Source organism: Eretmochelys imbricata, chromosome 6 (assembly GCF_965152235.1).
Source record: "Eretmochelys imbricata isolate rEreImb1 chromosome 6, rEreImb1.hap1, whole genome shotgun sequence".
In the NCBI taxonomy this organism is placed as follows: Eukaryota; Metazoa; Chordata; order Testudines; family Cheloniidae; genus Eretmochelys; species Eretmochelys imbricata.
Window position 1 is genome coordinate 44,605,129 of NC_135577.1, and position 16,189 is coordinate 44,621,317.

Sequence of the window (16,189 nt, forward strand, 5' to 3'; positions counted from 1 at the left end):
TATCAAAACCCCCTCATTCTTCTCTTCTGCAGACTAAACAATCCCAATTCCTTCAGCCTCTCCTCATAACTCATGTGTTCCAGACCCCTAATCATTTTTGTTGCCCTTCGCTGGACTCTCTCCAATTTATCCACATCCTTCTTGTAGTGTGGGGCCCAAAACTGGACACAGTACTCCAGATGAGGCCTCACCAATGTCGAATAGAGGGGGACGATCACGTCCCTCGATCTGCTCGCTATGCCCCTACTTATACATCCCAAAATGCCATTGGCCTTCTTGGCAACAAGGGCACACTGCTGGCTCATATCCAGCTTCTCGTCCACTGTCACCCCTAGGTCCTTTTCCTTTTCCACTTGCTTCCAACATCCAGGAGCAATGCTCTGGACTGGTCTGGCAACACTACCTCCCTAGTTTTGAGACATCTCTCGCTTGGTAAAGCTCTGATTTTTCCTTCCAGAGACAAACTGACACGCAAATAGATGGTAGATAGGCCATGACTACGCTACAGAGCCTGAGCTGACACAGCTATGCTAGCATAGCCCTCTAGTGTAGATGCAGCATAAACCAACAAAAACTGTTTTTCTGCCTGCTTAGGAATACCACCTCTACGAACAATGTTACCTATGCCACTCTTCTGTCGGCGTAGCTGAGTCTACACTGGGGTTTTTGTTGCTATAGCTACGTCCACTGTTCATGTGGTTTTTTTCATACCCACTGTCGGGGGGAAATTTCTGTTTTGGCATTAATACCCACATGCCCATCTTGAATTTCTGGCAACAACAACTAGGAATCCATCTTGGCTGCCCTTCTTCCCCCACTTCAGGTATAGTTTCCCACCCTTTCTACCGAAAAGGTGGGAAACCAAGTAGCCATGTGACATGTCATCTGCCCGGGAACAGCAGGGCATATAGGGGCTAGCACGCCAGAAGGACGGGGCTGCCCATCTGAGTGGCTGAGTGCTGGACCACAGCAGTGTGGACTACTTGGGTGCGTAAGCCAGAGCACGGCGCCTTAGGGTGGTGAGAGGGTTTAACACACTTGCACGCAAGGGTGAGCTGCTAGGGGCCACTCTCTCATCGGGATCTTACTTGCACCTGCGATGACGCAGGGAGGGAGAAAGAAGAATCACCAGCATCAAGCAGAGTTATCGCCTGCCTCTTGCCTGAGGTCCACTCTTCACCATATTGAGCGACCTGATTGGTTCCAGACCTGATTTGTGTCATGAGGCTCCAGACGCAAATTGCGAGAAATGGTAGGGTCCTTTTAAGTCTTCCATACCCCTCACCTGGGACCTGTCTTAGGGAGGGAGAAAACCCTTTTTGGTCACAGTCAGTATAGTTGTAGTGTCACCTTTACCTATTTACCTTACTAACCTGTGTTGGGAGCCCTTTAAAGTATTTTACTTGTTTAAATTTACCCCGTTTACTTGTTTAACTGTTGTTGGTCTAATAAACGTACCTGTGTTTTACTCCTGCACTGCCTTGTTGGTTTTTATTTTGTGCGATCTTAAACCCCGATGATAGATACGGGTAGGGAGATGAATCTCTTGACTGGTCTCCGGCCTTCCTACAACCAGTCAACGCTCTGACACAACATAGCTATGCCAATAGAAGTTAAAAGTGTAAATTGAGCCTGTTTGTGTGTGTTTTTAATTTAGTTTGTAACCTGCCACCAAAAATCCTGGGCATGGCTCAAACAATCTGTTGATCTTCCATTCATTCCTTCTCTAACATGTGTTAAGAATAATGTTGAGAATCTGACTTCGGGCTTTTCAGTTACAGCACATATGCAAAACAAGTGAAGATGTGGGATCCCCCCCCCCCCCATTTCTCTTTGGCTGGTTTTGAACGAAACCTTATTCTATGAAGAAAAATATCCCCATCCTGATCGCTTCAGCAGAAGAAAGTTTGTTAAAATGGTGCATAATATTTTAGTCTTAGCCAACTGGGTAACCATAGTTGGAACCTCCTGATGAGAAGCCATGGTCCCCAAGGCTAGTACACGCATGATAAATGTATATTTGGAAAACTGATTAGTACAGCCTTTGCACACTTGGCCAGTTGCATCCTGTTTCCTGGAAAGTTGCCAGACTTAAGCTAAACGGAAATGTAATGGATTGCAGTTTTTCTGTTGGTTGGTTGCAACAGGCTGAATAAACAGGAGTTGCCTTAAGGTAGACTAAGTATTCCTATTTAAAGTCACGCAAGCCTTGCTTTTGCTTCGTTGCATCTTGTTTCTAGTGCACAATATGTTGCTTCCGTGACAGTGGATGGTATTGGTGTTCAACTTATTTTTTTTTTTTTTTAATAAAAAATATTGTAGCAGATGTTTGACCAAATCCCAAAGCAACTGCTGCTGTTCATAAATTTGTGGGGAATGGTGGTTTTTTTTTTAATAAATGCTAGATTATCAATATCAATAACTGTCAGCTGATATAACTTGGGGCTATATGTTCAGTTTGTTTCTGTTTGTGTAAGAGTTTCTGTTTTGATTTTTAAAAATCAGTTTGCATTTTCTTTTAATAAATAGCTGTGTTTTGGAGCTAACTGGCAAAATGCAGGTTCATAAGTGCTCATACACTTTGCAGGGAGCCAACACATTTTATACATATTAGTTCTCAGTGCATTTTTTAGGAAATCATTAAAAAGAAAGACCTGCATGCCTTTTCAAGAAAAAAAAATGTAAAATCTAAATTTAATACAAACCATTTACAGCAACTGGCTGGGAAACATAGCATTGAACTTATTTGTTTTTCATTGCCATGCAAGTTTTTCAGTTGTTTGAATTCTAAAAAATAAAAAATCATGAGATTTAAAAAAATATATTGATCAATATTAGATCTTTTTAGGTTGTTTGGCCTTCTGGTGTCAAAGCCTTTAGACTGCACTTGGGGCACGTCCTCAGTTTTTCTCTGTACCCTCTGTAACCGGAGGGCTAGAAACTGATTTTAACAAAAACAAACAAACAAAAAAAGCTGAGTGTCTTGTGTATTTACCTGTCTCCAGGAAACAGGGCTTTAAGAACAACACACGGTGACAATGTGACTTGCCATAAAATTACAAGAGTTTTCTCTTGTCTTATACTTGCATTGTAAGCAGTTTGGGGGCAGGGACCATCTTTTTGTTTCATGTTTGCACAGTAAAAAGAAAAGGAGTACTTGTGGCACCTTAGAGACTAACCAATTTATTTGAGCCTGAGCTTTCGTGAGCTACAGCTCACTTCATCGGATGCATACCGTGGCAGTTTCCACGGTATGCATCCGATGAAGTGAGCTGTAGCTCACGAAAGCTCAGGCTCAAATAAATTGGTTAGTCTCTAAGGTGCCACAAGTACTCCTTTTCTTTTTGCGAATACAGACTAACACGGCTGTTACTCTGAAACCTGTTTGCACAGTGCCTGACACAATGGGGTCCTGGTCCATGACTAGGGTTTCTAGGTGCTAGAGTAATGCTACCAATAATACAGAGTTGGCAACACTGCATACTTGTACCTCTGCAGTTTGTTGTATTTGAGAGTGTGGGAAAGAGTAAGGTTTTTTTGAATCTGGAAAACATGTACAGCAATTAGCACAATGGGGCCATGGCCTTGATTGGGGCTTTTAGGAGCTACTGTAATTTTTAAAAAAAGTAGTGTGCCTGAACTATGCATATTAAAATTCCAATCCTGCTAAGTCTTTGTGACTTGAATAGTTCCATTTATTTCAGTAAGACTTCTTTTCTTGCATGCTTTTTACACTCTTGCTTCAATCTTTGGAGTATCAGGGTCTACAGCTGCAATTCTTCTGATGGATTCTGACCATGACTACGTAAACCATGTTGTCAAACCTTAGACCTGGGGGGTTTATTCATGCCACCGGAGTCCCAAGTGACATTAGTGGAACAAATTCACAAAAATTATAAACTCCCTTTTTCTTTGGCTTGCTAGTACATGGACACGGATAACACTTGTTACACCATCGCCTTCCTGTTCACGAAGGACAGTCACTCCTCCATTTGTTTATATACAAAAATATTATTGTTGTCAGGTGGACTGGAAGCTAATTAATATGCAGCAGTTTATTATGGCATGCATTCAATCATAGGCAGATTTCCATAGCAGACAGAATTAATGTCTAGGATGATCTGTTACACACAGTGAGAGATTACAAAGATGAGATGAACAAAATAGTAATTTTGCTACCTTTTTACCACTCTAAGACTGGAGTGAAGAAACATAAGAACGGCCACATTGGATCAGACCAGTAGTCCACCTAGCCCACTATACAGTCTCTGACAATGCCAGATGCTTCAGAAAGAGTGAACAGAACACGGCAATTTCAAGTGATCCATCCCCTGTTGTCCAGTCCCAGCTTCTGGCAGTTGGAGAGTTAGGGATAGCCAGAGTATGGGATTGCATTCCTGACCATCTTGATGAGCAGCTATGGATGGACCTATCCTCCATGAATTTATCTAATTCTTTTTGAAACTCAGTTATACTTTTGGCCTTCACCACATCCCATGACAATGAGTTCTATAGGTTTTACTGAGCATTATGTGAAGAAGTACTTCCTTTTGTTATTTTTAAACCTGCTACCTATTAATCAGGTTGATGGGTTTGTTGCTATTACTGTAATCTCCCCTTTAGAAACAATATGCTAGTGTTTTCCCCTTGATGCTGGATCAATTTACAATTCTCTGGAACAGAGATGATCATTTGTAATCTGCTCTTAACTTTTTTTTTTTTTTTTACAAAGAAAAAGTCAGAAACAATTATTGTTTTGTATAAATGATCCCATTGTATGTTTCCATTGTATAATCTACACTGATGTCTTCAGATCTCAATTTAGATAATAAAGCAAATAAGGAAGCTAATATTTTGGCTGACATGATCCTTTGTTGTAATGTTCTCATTCTTTGGCAGCTAGGGATTACCAGGTGGCCTGCATTTTATCTTTTACCTTAATAAAATATCTAGTGTCGCAAATATTAGGAGCTCAGCAAAGTTAGACCAAGCAGCAAGTACCCATCTGGAAGCTGGCAAAAGGTTTGAAGAAAATACAAGGGGAAAAATAAGTAGCTGAAATTCTGTTGCTTGAGTGTTTTTTTCACCTTGTGTTCTGAAGAAACTTCTATACTTATTATAGTGATTATTAATGTTAGTTTGTTAAGGTGGATTGCATTAGTATCTAGGAGAGACTTGGCCCCATTGAAATCAATGAGAGCTTTGTGATTGACTTCAGTGGACCCAGGCTGTCGCCCCAAATCTAGTAGTGAACATCATCTGAATTTTAAGATGTTCAGCACACACCTTTTTCCACATCCTTCTGTCTAGCAACTAACTCTTGCTGCTTGACTGCATAGTTTCTTTAGAAGCTGGTGGCTAGATTAAAAACGTGGATAACTGAGTATTCTTTTCACCTAAACTATGCTGGAAGCCTCAGGAACATATTGATAGCAGTTAACTCATTTTTCAAACCCAGGTTCATAAGAAGAATCTTAACTCATCCATTGGTGTGTTAGTTTTACATTTTCAGTCTCTCCTTTAATTGCTATAAATAAGGGGCTGAAGAATGAGGAAGCCTTCTGATTTTTTTTACAGGATTATGTTCTTGGGGTGATACCAGACTTTATTGATTTTTTGAGCAAGGGTGGCTGGGTGGGAATATAAACATATTCTTAAATTATCATAAAGGAAAACCTCAAGTTGGAAAGAGTCTGTGTGAGCGCTCTCTACTTTCTGAGAGCTGCTTCTTCATGTATTGCATTAATCCGATAACTATAGTAAAAGTAAGAGGAAAGTATATGATTACATGGGTTGATCACAAATTTGGCTCCAGATAAGTGATTTTAATGCATTATGCTTTACTGAAAATGTGTAATTGTGAGTGAATGGTGGTAAATGTGAGGTTCGCAGATATGGTATAATCTGATGCAAGTTTTGATGCATTGATGGTTTCATCTATTAGACAGTGGTAAATATAGTGTATTTTCAGAGTCTGAATTATTATTACAATTTTTTTCCAGACGACTGGCTGGCAATGACCTTTCTTTTATCCATACGAAGGCCTTGTCTGGGTTGAAAGAACTCAAAGTGCTGTAAGTAATCAAATTTTAGAGCTTCACAGCTTGCTGTGTACTTTCTTCTTGCACAGTCAGCATGTTTACTGATAGGCTGGACAGAAACAGAATTTTTTGTTCAGACAGTACACTAACATGAAAATCTTTGCTGCTTTGTTATTTTTTCCATAATCCCTTGGGAGTGCTAACCTTGAAGACGATGTGCATTCAATAATAAAAACAGTTGTCACCTGGATTAAACTGTAATTATTACATTTTATTGGAGTAATAATGTTTGACTCCCAGATAGGTCTTGTGGTAGAAAAATACTAACTGTTAGACCACAGGGTGTCTCTCTTTTTCTCCTTCCTCTCTGGCTATCCAAAAGAGAGAGAAACAATGGACCCAAGAGGGTTCAGAGGAAGCCACCTAGGCTTTTCTCCTTCTATCCCGTTAGGAGTTCAGATGCTACTGTAATGTATGTAGTATGAGAGCCTAAATAGTTTTGGGGTGCCATTCCAACTCCCTTAGAAAATATATAACACTGCCAGTAACTCCTGTAACTGAAATTGACCAGTAGAGGGATTTCTAAGCGAGGCAGTGCCACTATTTGTCCCCAGCAAATGAGAATATTCACTACAGCTGCTGCTCTACAGTTAAGGCTGAAACTAGCTTCCTGTTACAAACCAGATTTTAAAAATGAAACCAATCTCTGACCTGAAGTTTTAGCGCTTGGGTAACGGGGGTGCGTTTACACAAAGACTGGCCCAATAGAGCAGGGATACAAAGAGGATGAGAGAAAGGCCCCTGAGGGGAAGAAAGGGAAATCTTCAGTGAGGAAAGAAGCGTAGGCCCAGGAGTAAGAGGGGAGGACTGAGAAACTCCTCATCTGCAACAGTGCTGCAGGCGGTTTTGTAAGGTAAATGCAGGGAAGGTACTCAAAATCAGCCCCTATAAGGTATCTCAAGTACAGGTGCCAGCACTTTCCAATGTGCCAGGGGGTGCTTGATCCCTGGCTCTGTCCCAGGCCCCGCCCCCACTCCACCCCTTTCCACAAGGCCTTGCCCCTCCTCTTCCTGCTCTGTTCCACCCCGTCCCCTGAGTGTGTCATGCCCCTCCCACCCAGCACCTCCTGCATGCTGTGAAAGAGCTAATCGTGGGAGGCGTGGAGAGGGAGGGAGGGGGAGGCGCTGATTGGTGGAGGAGCAGGGGAGCCTACTGGGGGTGCTCTGCATCCTCCATTTTTTCCCTGTGGGTGCTCTAGCCCCAGAGCACCCACTGAGTCAGTGCCTATGATCTGAAGCTGGGCATCCAACATTTTTGTCAATTCTTACAAAATTTAAACCTAAGTATATTAGTTGACTGTTAATGTACTTGCATAGTTACACTTACACAAACCATCTATTGACCCATTTCATAACAGCAAACAGATCAACCATTAGAATGCTGTTGATAAAAAATATTCTTCACCGTGACCAAAACATTGTCTTATAAGGTAACTTATAGAATTGATATAACTTAATGTAGCCTGTCACTACCTTTCTTTAGAAATCTCTCTATAAAATCAACAATGTACATCCCACAGTATGGTTCCATTATAGAACAAAATGGAGGGGCAAAGGTAAGTGTGGGTGAGGCTATAGAGAATGGTGAAGAGAACAGGCTGGATTCCTGAATAGTTCGTTGCAGACTCTCTACCATTTTGTATTTTTTTGCTGACATTATTCACTAACATTTCTGTGTGCCCAGAAATGCTTTATAATCAGCACACTATGCAAATGCAATTATTAAAATAAATTATACTTTGGTGCCATTTTTCTAGAAATAAAGGAATCAGTAGAAACAACCATGAAAATGCAAGCACTGGTAAATAATAAAATGCCATTTATTGGAGCAAATTGAGCTCCAATGTAAATTGTTGCAGCTCCCAATGAAGTCAAGGGGAATTGCAACAGTTTATATCAGAGATGATTTTGGCCCATTATATTCAAGAAATCTGGCCCATTGACGTAGATTGTTTAATTAATGGAGTGATTGTGTAAGTAGCTGAAGCAAGACATTTTCACGATTATTTTAAAATTGTCGTTGAGTATTTTGTCTTGAGAATTCCAAAATGCGTTTTCTTGTGCAAAAAGTCCACTAACGAGGAATATGATCTCTTATATCAAATAGAAGATACTTTAAAGATTATTGTGAAAATCTTTCACTAACAAAGATTTTTCTACAGAACCCTACAAAACAATCAGCTGAAGACTGTACCTAATGAGGCCATTAGAGGACTAAGTGGTTTACAATCCCTGTAAGTTTTTTTTTTTTTTTTTTTTATTCCTCTTCCCTCTCTCTGTTTATCTCTCTTCTACTTCTGCCCCTGCCTCCACAACCCTATATACATATTTGCTGCATTCTAGAATACATTGAAATGCAATGATTTATGTAAAATAATGCTTGTGGGCTTAATATGTTAATTTTGAAGTGGAGCAGAAATTTCAATCAAACATAGAAAGGAATTTCGCAATGTTATCTCTGAAAAGAATAATTTCATAAATCCGTCCATAAGAAAGAATGTAAATACAGTGCAGATATGGAAGGTCCACATTGGATGGTCCAGCATGTCCTAAGGTATTAAGCAACTTAAAGAATTGTGCAGAAGTTTGCGAGTCTTTCATGGTTGGGAGGACGCGTTTGCTGATTGGTTGAGATTTTCATAGCATTCATTTTAATGGAATTCATTTAAATCCTGTTGGCTGCTAAGGAAATCACCACCATTATTTCCAGCCACCCACAAAGTATCGTACAGGGGCTTTTATTATCTTGTGGCTTTTGGTGGTTTGGCTCCTCTTGCAGGGCATTTTGATCAGATCTTGATGGTCAGTTGCACCTCTGAACAAGGTGAATGTTTTTCTGCCCTCTCCCTATCTACTTTCTGTTCTTCGCATGCCAAAATCCTGGTTTCTGCGCAAAGGTCCTCTCCCCTCCAACTCTCAACCAGTTACAAGTTTTGCACAGCTGCTTCCCCACTCCATAAGCAGGGATCTTGGGCACTGCAGTCTCATAGTTGTGATCCTGTGGGCTGTGCTCTGCTGCGCCCCTACCTTTTCTCCCCTTCTCTGGAAACCAAAAGAAACTGCCCCAGACAGTCTAAGGATTGGCTACAGCATGCGCTGCTGTGGAGCAGTGGGTTACAGCGTGCAAGTGTGTGGCATTGACTTATGCAGCCTCCCCCTGCTGTTCTGCTGCTTCTTGGATGCTACACACACGAAAGGTGGTTGGGGTTGTGGGCAGAGCTTGAGCACAGCAGAATACAAAATAGGCATTTCTCAACAGCTGGTGGTGAGTCAGTCTATAGACCATCCAGCCTTTGTGGATCCAAGAGTAGGGCTGATAAGTGCTATCCCCCATCCCCATCAGTTATGCAGCCTTTTCTTGATGCATGCAAGTGAACCACTTTAATTTTCATGGGGAACTACTGTACATATCTCTGGAGAGATTATACTCCAGTGTATGTTATCTGCCTGAATTTAAAAGGACTACACGCTGGTGTCTAGGGATGTCTCATGCTAAGAAGAAAACACTTCAAATAATGCTTCATTGTTGTGATGTGCTCCTTATCGAGTAGAAAGTTCTTTTTTCTTGTTATCAATATTCTGCTGGTGTTGCAGAAAAGATTATATCCATTAATAGTCTCACGGTCTGGAATCTATACTTTTGATCTGTACTGAATATGCTTTTGTTTTCAAGTACATACAGCACTTCTGATTAAACAGTCCTCTGATTAAGCCTTAGATTATTTAACCCAGCAGTTGATGGTTTTGATAACAATTTGTGATTAAAAGGAAAGAAGAAAAACCCAAGGCAACAGCAGTGAATGAACAAATTAATGCAGAGCCATTCTTTATAATGTGTTTATTAAAATTAAATGAATGAAGTGAAAGTCACCCTAGCAGCTGTATTGGGGACGGATGAGTTATAGGTGATGTGAATGTTGAAGAGTTTGAAGAAGAGGACACTAACAAAAAAAAACAACCCTATTTTTCCCCCTTTTCAGATCCCAAGTTGAGTTTACAGGACTATCAGTTAGAAAATGTATTAAGCATCTGGATGTCATTGAGCATAAATGTTGGAACCCCACAATGACATGTTAGCAGTTGCTTTTCAGACTATCTTTTTCTCTAGAGAGATGGATTCAAATTAGATTTCTCTTTCACTCCATACAAACATCACAATACAAACACCACAACTTGTTACAGTTGGCAGCCACTTGATATCAACACTGTGGTGATGTTTTAGTTTGAGACAGGTGCATTGGTAGATGTGTATGTGGAAAATACATGTAAGGCAAATTGTGCTGGGCCTTAGAATATACTATCTCTTTCGTGGATACTAAATTTTCCATTTATAATAGAACAATAATAAATTAGGGATTGATCCTGCAAACCCTCAAGTCACAGAGTTCACAGTGGGCAGGATTGGGCACATAATTTCCATGTCAGAAAATATAAAGACATTGATATGAGTGTGCTTCTGTATTAATAAGATGACCTTTGACATAGGAATTTGCCCTAAAAAAAATCTCTGGCCACTCAGCTGGGATGATCTTTGTATAAAACAGCTAGCTGTTTGCATGATGCATGCTAGAAAATTGCTGCTGACTTTTATTTATTTATATAATCTCCATTCAAAAACTACACGTTTAAACATCAATTAATGGGTTGTCTCTTGGCAGGCCCACAACTTGCTGTGAAGGAAGCTTTAAGGGAGATTTTTTTCTTGGTGAAGACACAACTTATTCTTTCCTTAACATTTCAGAATATCCTGATAACCATTTGGTTTGCGGTTCCTGCATAACTGTATAGCTTTTGTTTTATTGCATGAAGATGCAGGCTGCATAGATAGTTGCCACGTTGTATGTGTTCATGATTCCCGTAATGTACCTGGTTGAAAATAAATAAAATAATTACAGAAGCTTTACAATTCTTAATGTTTGCGTGATAGCTGGACAGTAGCCAGTGTGGTTCTGAATACACAGTGGCAACTCTATATTTTCTGTTGATATTGGCTATTTTCCCAAGTGTCTCTTCCTGAAGAAAGCTAGAATATAGTCATTATTTATGAAGAGTGCAGTTTACCAAAATGAAGGGTTACAGTGAATGGAAACACCTCAGAATGCTTTATCTGCAATGATGTGTTTTCACATTGCAAGATGCAATGATGTCTTTGAGCAAAAACATGGCTCTCAAGTAAATTACCAAGACAAAATGTACCAATTTGTTTTTTCTTATCGAAATTATACCTGGTGTTGCTAGAACAGGAACCTGTCAAATGTGGAGCCCAATTAATGAATTGCTTTTTGACTTACTGCCAAATATTAACAGTATATGCTTGTCACTTACAATGTTTGACATCCATAGCTTACACAGGTAGAAAAATGACCTTGTTCCCATCTGAGATTAGAAATGGATGCGGAGAAGTTAGACTTGCTCAAGGTCACAAAAGGAGTCAGTGGAGGTGCCAAAGATGGAAACCGAAGGAGAGTCTCTCTTCCACTCTGACCCATATACACAGCTCCAGCAGCTTACAGTGGCTATTGGGAACCAATGGAGAATTGCCTGGTATGGGGCCTGCACAGAGCCACCGTAGGCAGCCCTACATGCCCACCTCACAAACCACAGCATCAGAGGCATGTTGGGACAGGAGAGTGGGTATCTCTATAGCACTTGCTGATTTTTGGGCTGTAATACAAATTGTAGGGAGTCCTTGGGAGGCTGCTGTAAATTAGAGCAACCCCGTACTACTCTGATTTATGCCAAAGGCCATGCCAGCCCCCAGCCAGTCCAAAATTTAAAGCAACTTTTACCAACTCTCTTCCAAGGTTGGAGTCATAGCAGAGGATTTCTCCTCAGGTCCCCTAACTGTGTTGAAACCCTGACATGCTAAAATTATATAATGAACCTTGATATGCCTCATTTAGGTATGCAAAATAGAATAATCTTTTTATCCAAGGACTTTATAATGTTTTATAAAGTTGTATTACCCCATTATTCCACATAGGAGTGAAGTGAAGGGCTTGGCTCAGTAGGCCAGCAGGGAATAGAGACCCAGATTTTGCTTAACAGATTTTGCTGTTCTAAAAAACCTAGACAGCATTGACCGATATCATTTTCCTGAAAGGAAAATTAAACTGGCCATCTTTAACATTTTGAACAGAACATTAAAGTTCTTCTCAAATATTTGAATATTTTTAAAGTAGCATTAAGTAGAAGCTCCTGCTTCACTGTTTTGCATGGAGTTATTTGTAGTGGAAGAGTTCAGGTGTGCTAAGTGGAGGGCCAAGAGGCATGTTCAAGTTGGGTTAACAGAACTACTCTATCAATTGTCCTTCAGTTACAGGAAAAGAGCTGTCTGCATATGGAGGTCAGTCCCTGCAACCTCACTCCTGCTTGTTTCTGGTTCTACCATATTTCCATTTTTCCCTCAAGATCCTAACTTTCAACTCTATAAACACTGTGGCTGAGATTCTCAAAGCTGCCTAAAGGATTTGGACATTTAGTTCCCATTCATTTTAATGGGATTTGGGGGTCTAAATCCATGAGTCGGCTTTAAAAATCTTAGCCAGTAGCAATCAGAGTATCAGAGAAGGAAGTTCATTATACTGATGACTTTGCATAACTGCAGTACAGGAAATCCCGTTATTCTTCCAGCAGTGATAGACTCCTTCTGTGGCCTTCCCCTATATATATGTGAATAATTATTGTATTTTATAGTAGCTGAAAGCATTGCAATGTGCTGTAGCTAATAAAGGATTTTTGCTTATCGTCTTTATAACATTTTTACATATTAAGTTAGTGAGAAGTGTGAAAAAATATTCAAATGTGTGTGTGTGTGTGTGTTAAAACTTAAATCACTTTTAAAATGCCATTATTTCCTGGCTTACTTCCTCTTAAAGGTTTCATAGTAGCAGCCGTGTAAGTCTTTATCTGCAAAAAGAAAAGCAGTACTTGTGGCACCTTAGAGACTAACACATTTATTTGAGCATGAGCTTTCGTGAGCTACAGCTCACTTCATCGGATGCATGCAGTGGAAAATACAGTGGGGAGATTTTATATACACAGAGAACATGAAACAATGGGTGTTACCATACACACTGTAGCAAGAGTGATCAGGTAGGTGAGCTATTACCAGCAGGAGAGCAGGGGGTGGGGGGTGGAAACCTTTTGTAGTGATAATCAAGGTGGGCCATTTCCAGCAGTTGACAAGAACGTGTGAGGAACAGTGAGGGGGAATAAACATGGGGAAATAGTTTTATTTTGTGTAATGAAACATCCATTCCCAGTCTTTATTCAAGCTTAAATTAATTGTATCCAGTTTGCAAATTAATTCCAATTCAGCAGTCTCTCGTTGGAGTCTGTTTTTGAAGTTTTTTTGTTGAAGAATTGCCACTTTTAGGTCTGTAATCGAGTGACCAAAGAGACTGAAGTGTTCTCAGACTGGGTTTTGAATGTTACAATTCTTGACATCTGCTGGTAATAGCTCACCTTACCTGATCACTCTTGTTACAGTGTGTATGGTAACACCCATTGTTTCATGTTATTTGTGTATATAAATCTCCCCACTGTATTTTCCACTGCATGCATCCGATGAAATGAGCTGTAGCTCACGAAAGCTTATGCTCAAATAAATGTATTAGTCTCTAAGGTGCCACAAGTACTCCTTTTCCTTTTGCGAATACAGACTAACACGGCTGCTACTCTGAAACCTTTCATCAGAGCTGTAGCTGTAGCTCACGAAAGCTTATGCTCAAATAAATTTGTTAGTTTCTAAGGTGCCACAAGTGCTCCTTTTCTTCCTGTTAAAGTGACACATTCCACTACCATTACTCATGTTGGATAGTACCTTATTCCAGGTTGTCCCAATGACTCATGGACATAAGATGACAGAATCTGTCCCCAAAAATCTGCTTTAAAAGACCTCTGTTTCTCTTCTCTTGTTTGTTCCTGTAGTGATAATGCTGAATTTTGACATGGCCGTCATTCCTCCAGCAATGTAACAATGTTGCATCATAAACAGAATTATGACTTGTCAGGTACAAGCAGCAGGAAGATTGGGTAGGGAAAGGTGTGGTGGGGGTGTTTTATGTTTAAATATCTAGCATAATAGAGGAAGCCCAATAAATTGCTTTCGGAAGTAAATGAATTCCCATCTCCTCTTGGCTCCTTCATCTGACTTGAAATGAAAATACATCTTTTAAATCAAAAACTTCAATTCCAAAATATCAGTGGTAGGAAACAACCTCTCATGTAGTGACTACAATGTCAGTACTCATAATTCACTGCGTTGGTGATCTAAGCAAGCCAAAGATGAAATGTTCCCTGTATTACTATGTAATCATAGTGTAGTCTTTCCTGCCATGCCAAGTTGTCAATTTCACTGGCTTTTTAATTAAGAAGGGTAGATTTGTTTGCATTGAAACATTTTTAAGAGGTGATATTTAATGCAGTCTTAGTTATTAAAGTTTGCTTTTCTCACTATACATATAATTTACACACATGTACATACGGATACACACACATGCACACAAAATATTTTCACTGGCTTGGGTCTATACAACAAACGTCTCTGGCAAAGGTAGTGATGAAGTATGCTTCCTAACCAATATAGCTGTGCCAGCAAAAGCCCTCAGTGTAGATTCAGTTGCACCATCAAAACTACAATTTTACCGGTAGCTTATTTTGCTCTGGACTGGAATAAGCTATACTTACACAAGTGTAGTAGGAACACTGTGCCATTCATTATAGTAAGGCTATACTCGCACAGCAGTCCTAGTGGAGACCTGGCTCAAGTTGCTGTGACCCAAGACTACACTAATGCATTATTTTGTAAGTTATCTTTATGAATTAATATTTTGATTAGGTTGGGGGGAATAAAATCCTCATGCATCCATATGGGAGGGTGAACTGCAGAGATACAAAATCAGTGTAACCTAAACTGCTAGCAGTTTGGAACTGCTTGTGAGGGGATGGCTAACCTGGTAAAATGGGATAACCTATGTTTGCAGTGAATCATTCTAGCTTAATGGATACTCTGGATAAAAAAGGCTGATAGTGTTCTTGTTGTGGGTAATAGAGCTAGGTTCTGGTTAATTTGTCTACTCTAACAAAACGCATGCTGCTACACACAACTGTATTTTAGTAGACTTCACTAGACGTGATAGTTTGAAGAGGGAACATCTTAAAAATGAATGAATACTGAAAATGCATGAGTAAAACTGGAGTTTTACTAATTGTATCATTACTATAATGATTCTGGATCAAAGATCTTTGAATGCAAAATTATAGCATTATCTCGGATGGATTTAAAGAACGATGGATTTAAGGGATATATCAGTGAGCACCACTAACTATTTTAAGGTAATCAGCATCACTGTGCTTGATGCAGTCCTTTTTTCTTTTTTTTTTTTTAACTAACTAATCTGGGGGGATTTTTTCCCCTTGAAGTTTTCAATCCTATTTTGTTGTTTCTCCACTATTACTGAAGGGTTAAAGATTATCTGCTTATAAATGTAAATGTATATTAAACTAGAATTGTGCTGACAGGCTAGAAGGAAGGTGGTGGGGAACAGAGAATATTCAGCATGTTTATCCTTCTTGACAAGCAAAAGAAATACAAGTTCAGATACACTGAATTTGCTTCTCCATCCCTACATTTGTTAAGAATAGTAAATGTTTGAGTGCTATTTTGAGCTGTGTGCTAAAGGAAATAAATGATCGTTTAATATGCGGCTGTTTAAATGTATTCCTTTATGGACTTTACAGAATTGTTGAGTGAGGTTTCCATACAGTGTGTGTACCTTCAGGAGCTGGTTTCACTTTAATCTGAATTGTGGGGCGTTTTTTAGCTTCAGGAATCCCTTCAAATTTTGTACCTTATCTACTAATTGGGTTTACTTACATTCTAAATGTTTGAGTGAAGAATCAGGGAGTGAGTGATTTAGAAACTGAATGCATGAGCATCTTTTTTTTTTTTTTTTTTTTTTTAAGCTATGACTGCAGAAGACAGTTGACTGTTCACCTCAGTAGTAGTCATTCCAATTGGCCTATCAGTTGTTTTATGGTTCTATTTACAAGACATGTGGGTGAAAGATTAACACCCAACACAAC

The 16,189-nt window shown here is 39.7% G+C and overlaps 1 protein-coding gene across 2 annotated transcripts in view; it reads left to right on the forward strand.

The window, feature by feature from the left end:
* The window catches only part of LGR4 (leucine rich repeat containing G protein-coupled receptor 4), a 119,931-nt gene that overhangs the window by 73,724 nt on the left and 30,018 nt on the right, over window positions 1-16,189 (forward strand). For both annotated transcript variants that reach the window (XM_077818486.1, XM_077818487.1), the window contains exons 3-4: window positions 6,003-6,074; window positions 8,263-8,334. In XM_077818486.1, the coding sequence (XP_077674612.1) occupies window positions 6,003-6,074; window positions 8,263-8,334 (144 nt within the window). The remainder of the gene's footprint in view (window positions 1-6,002; window positions 6,075-8,262; window positions 8,335-16,189) is intronic.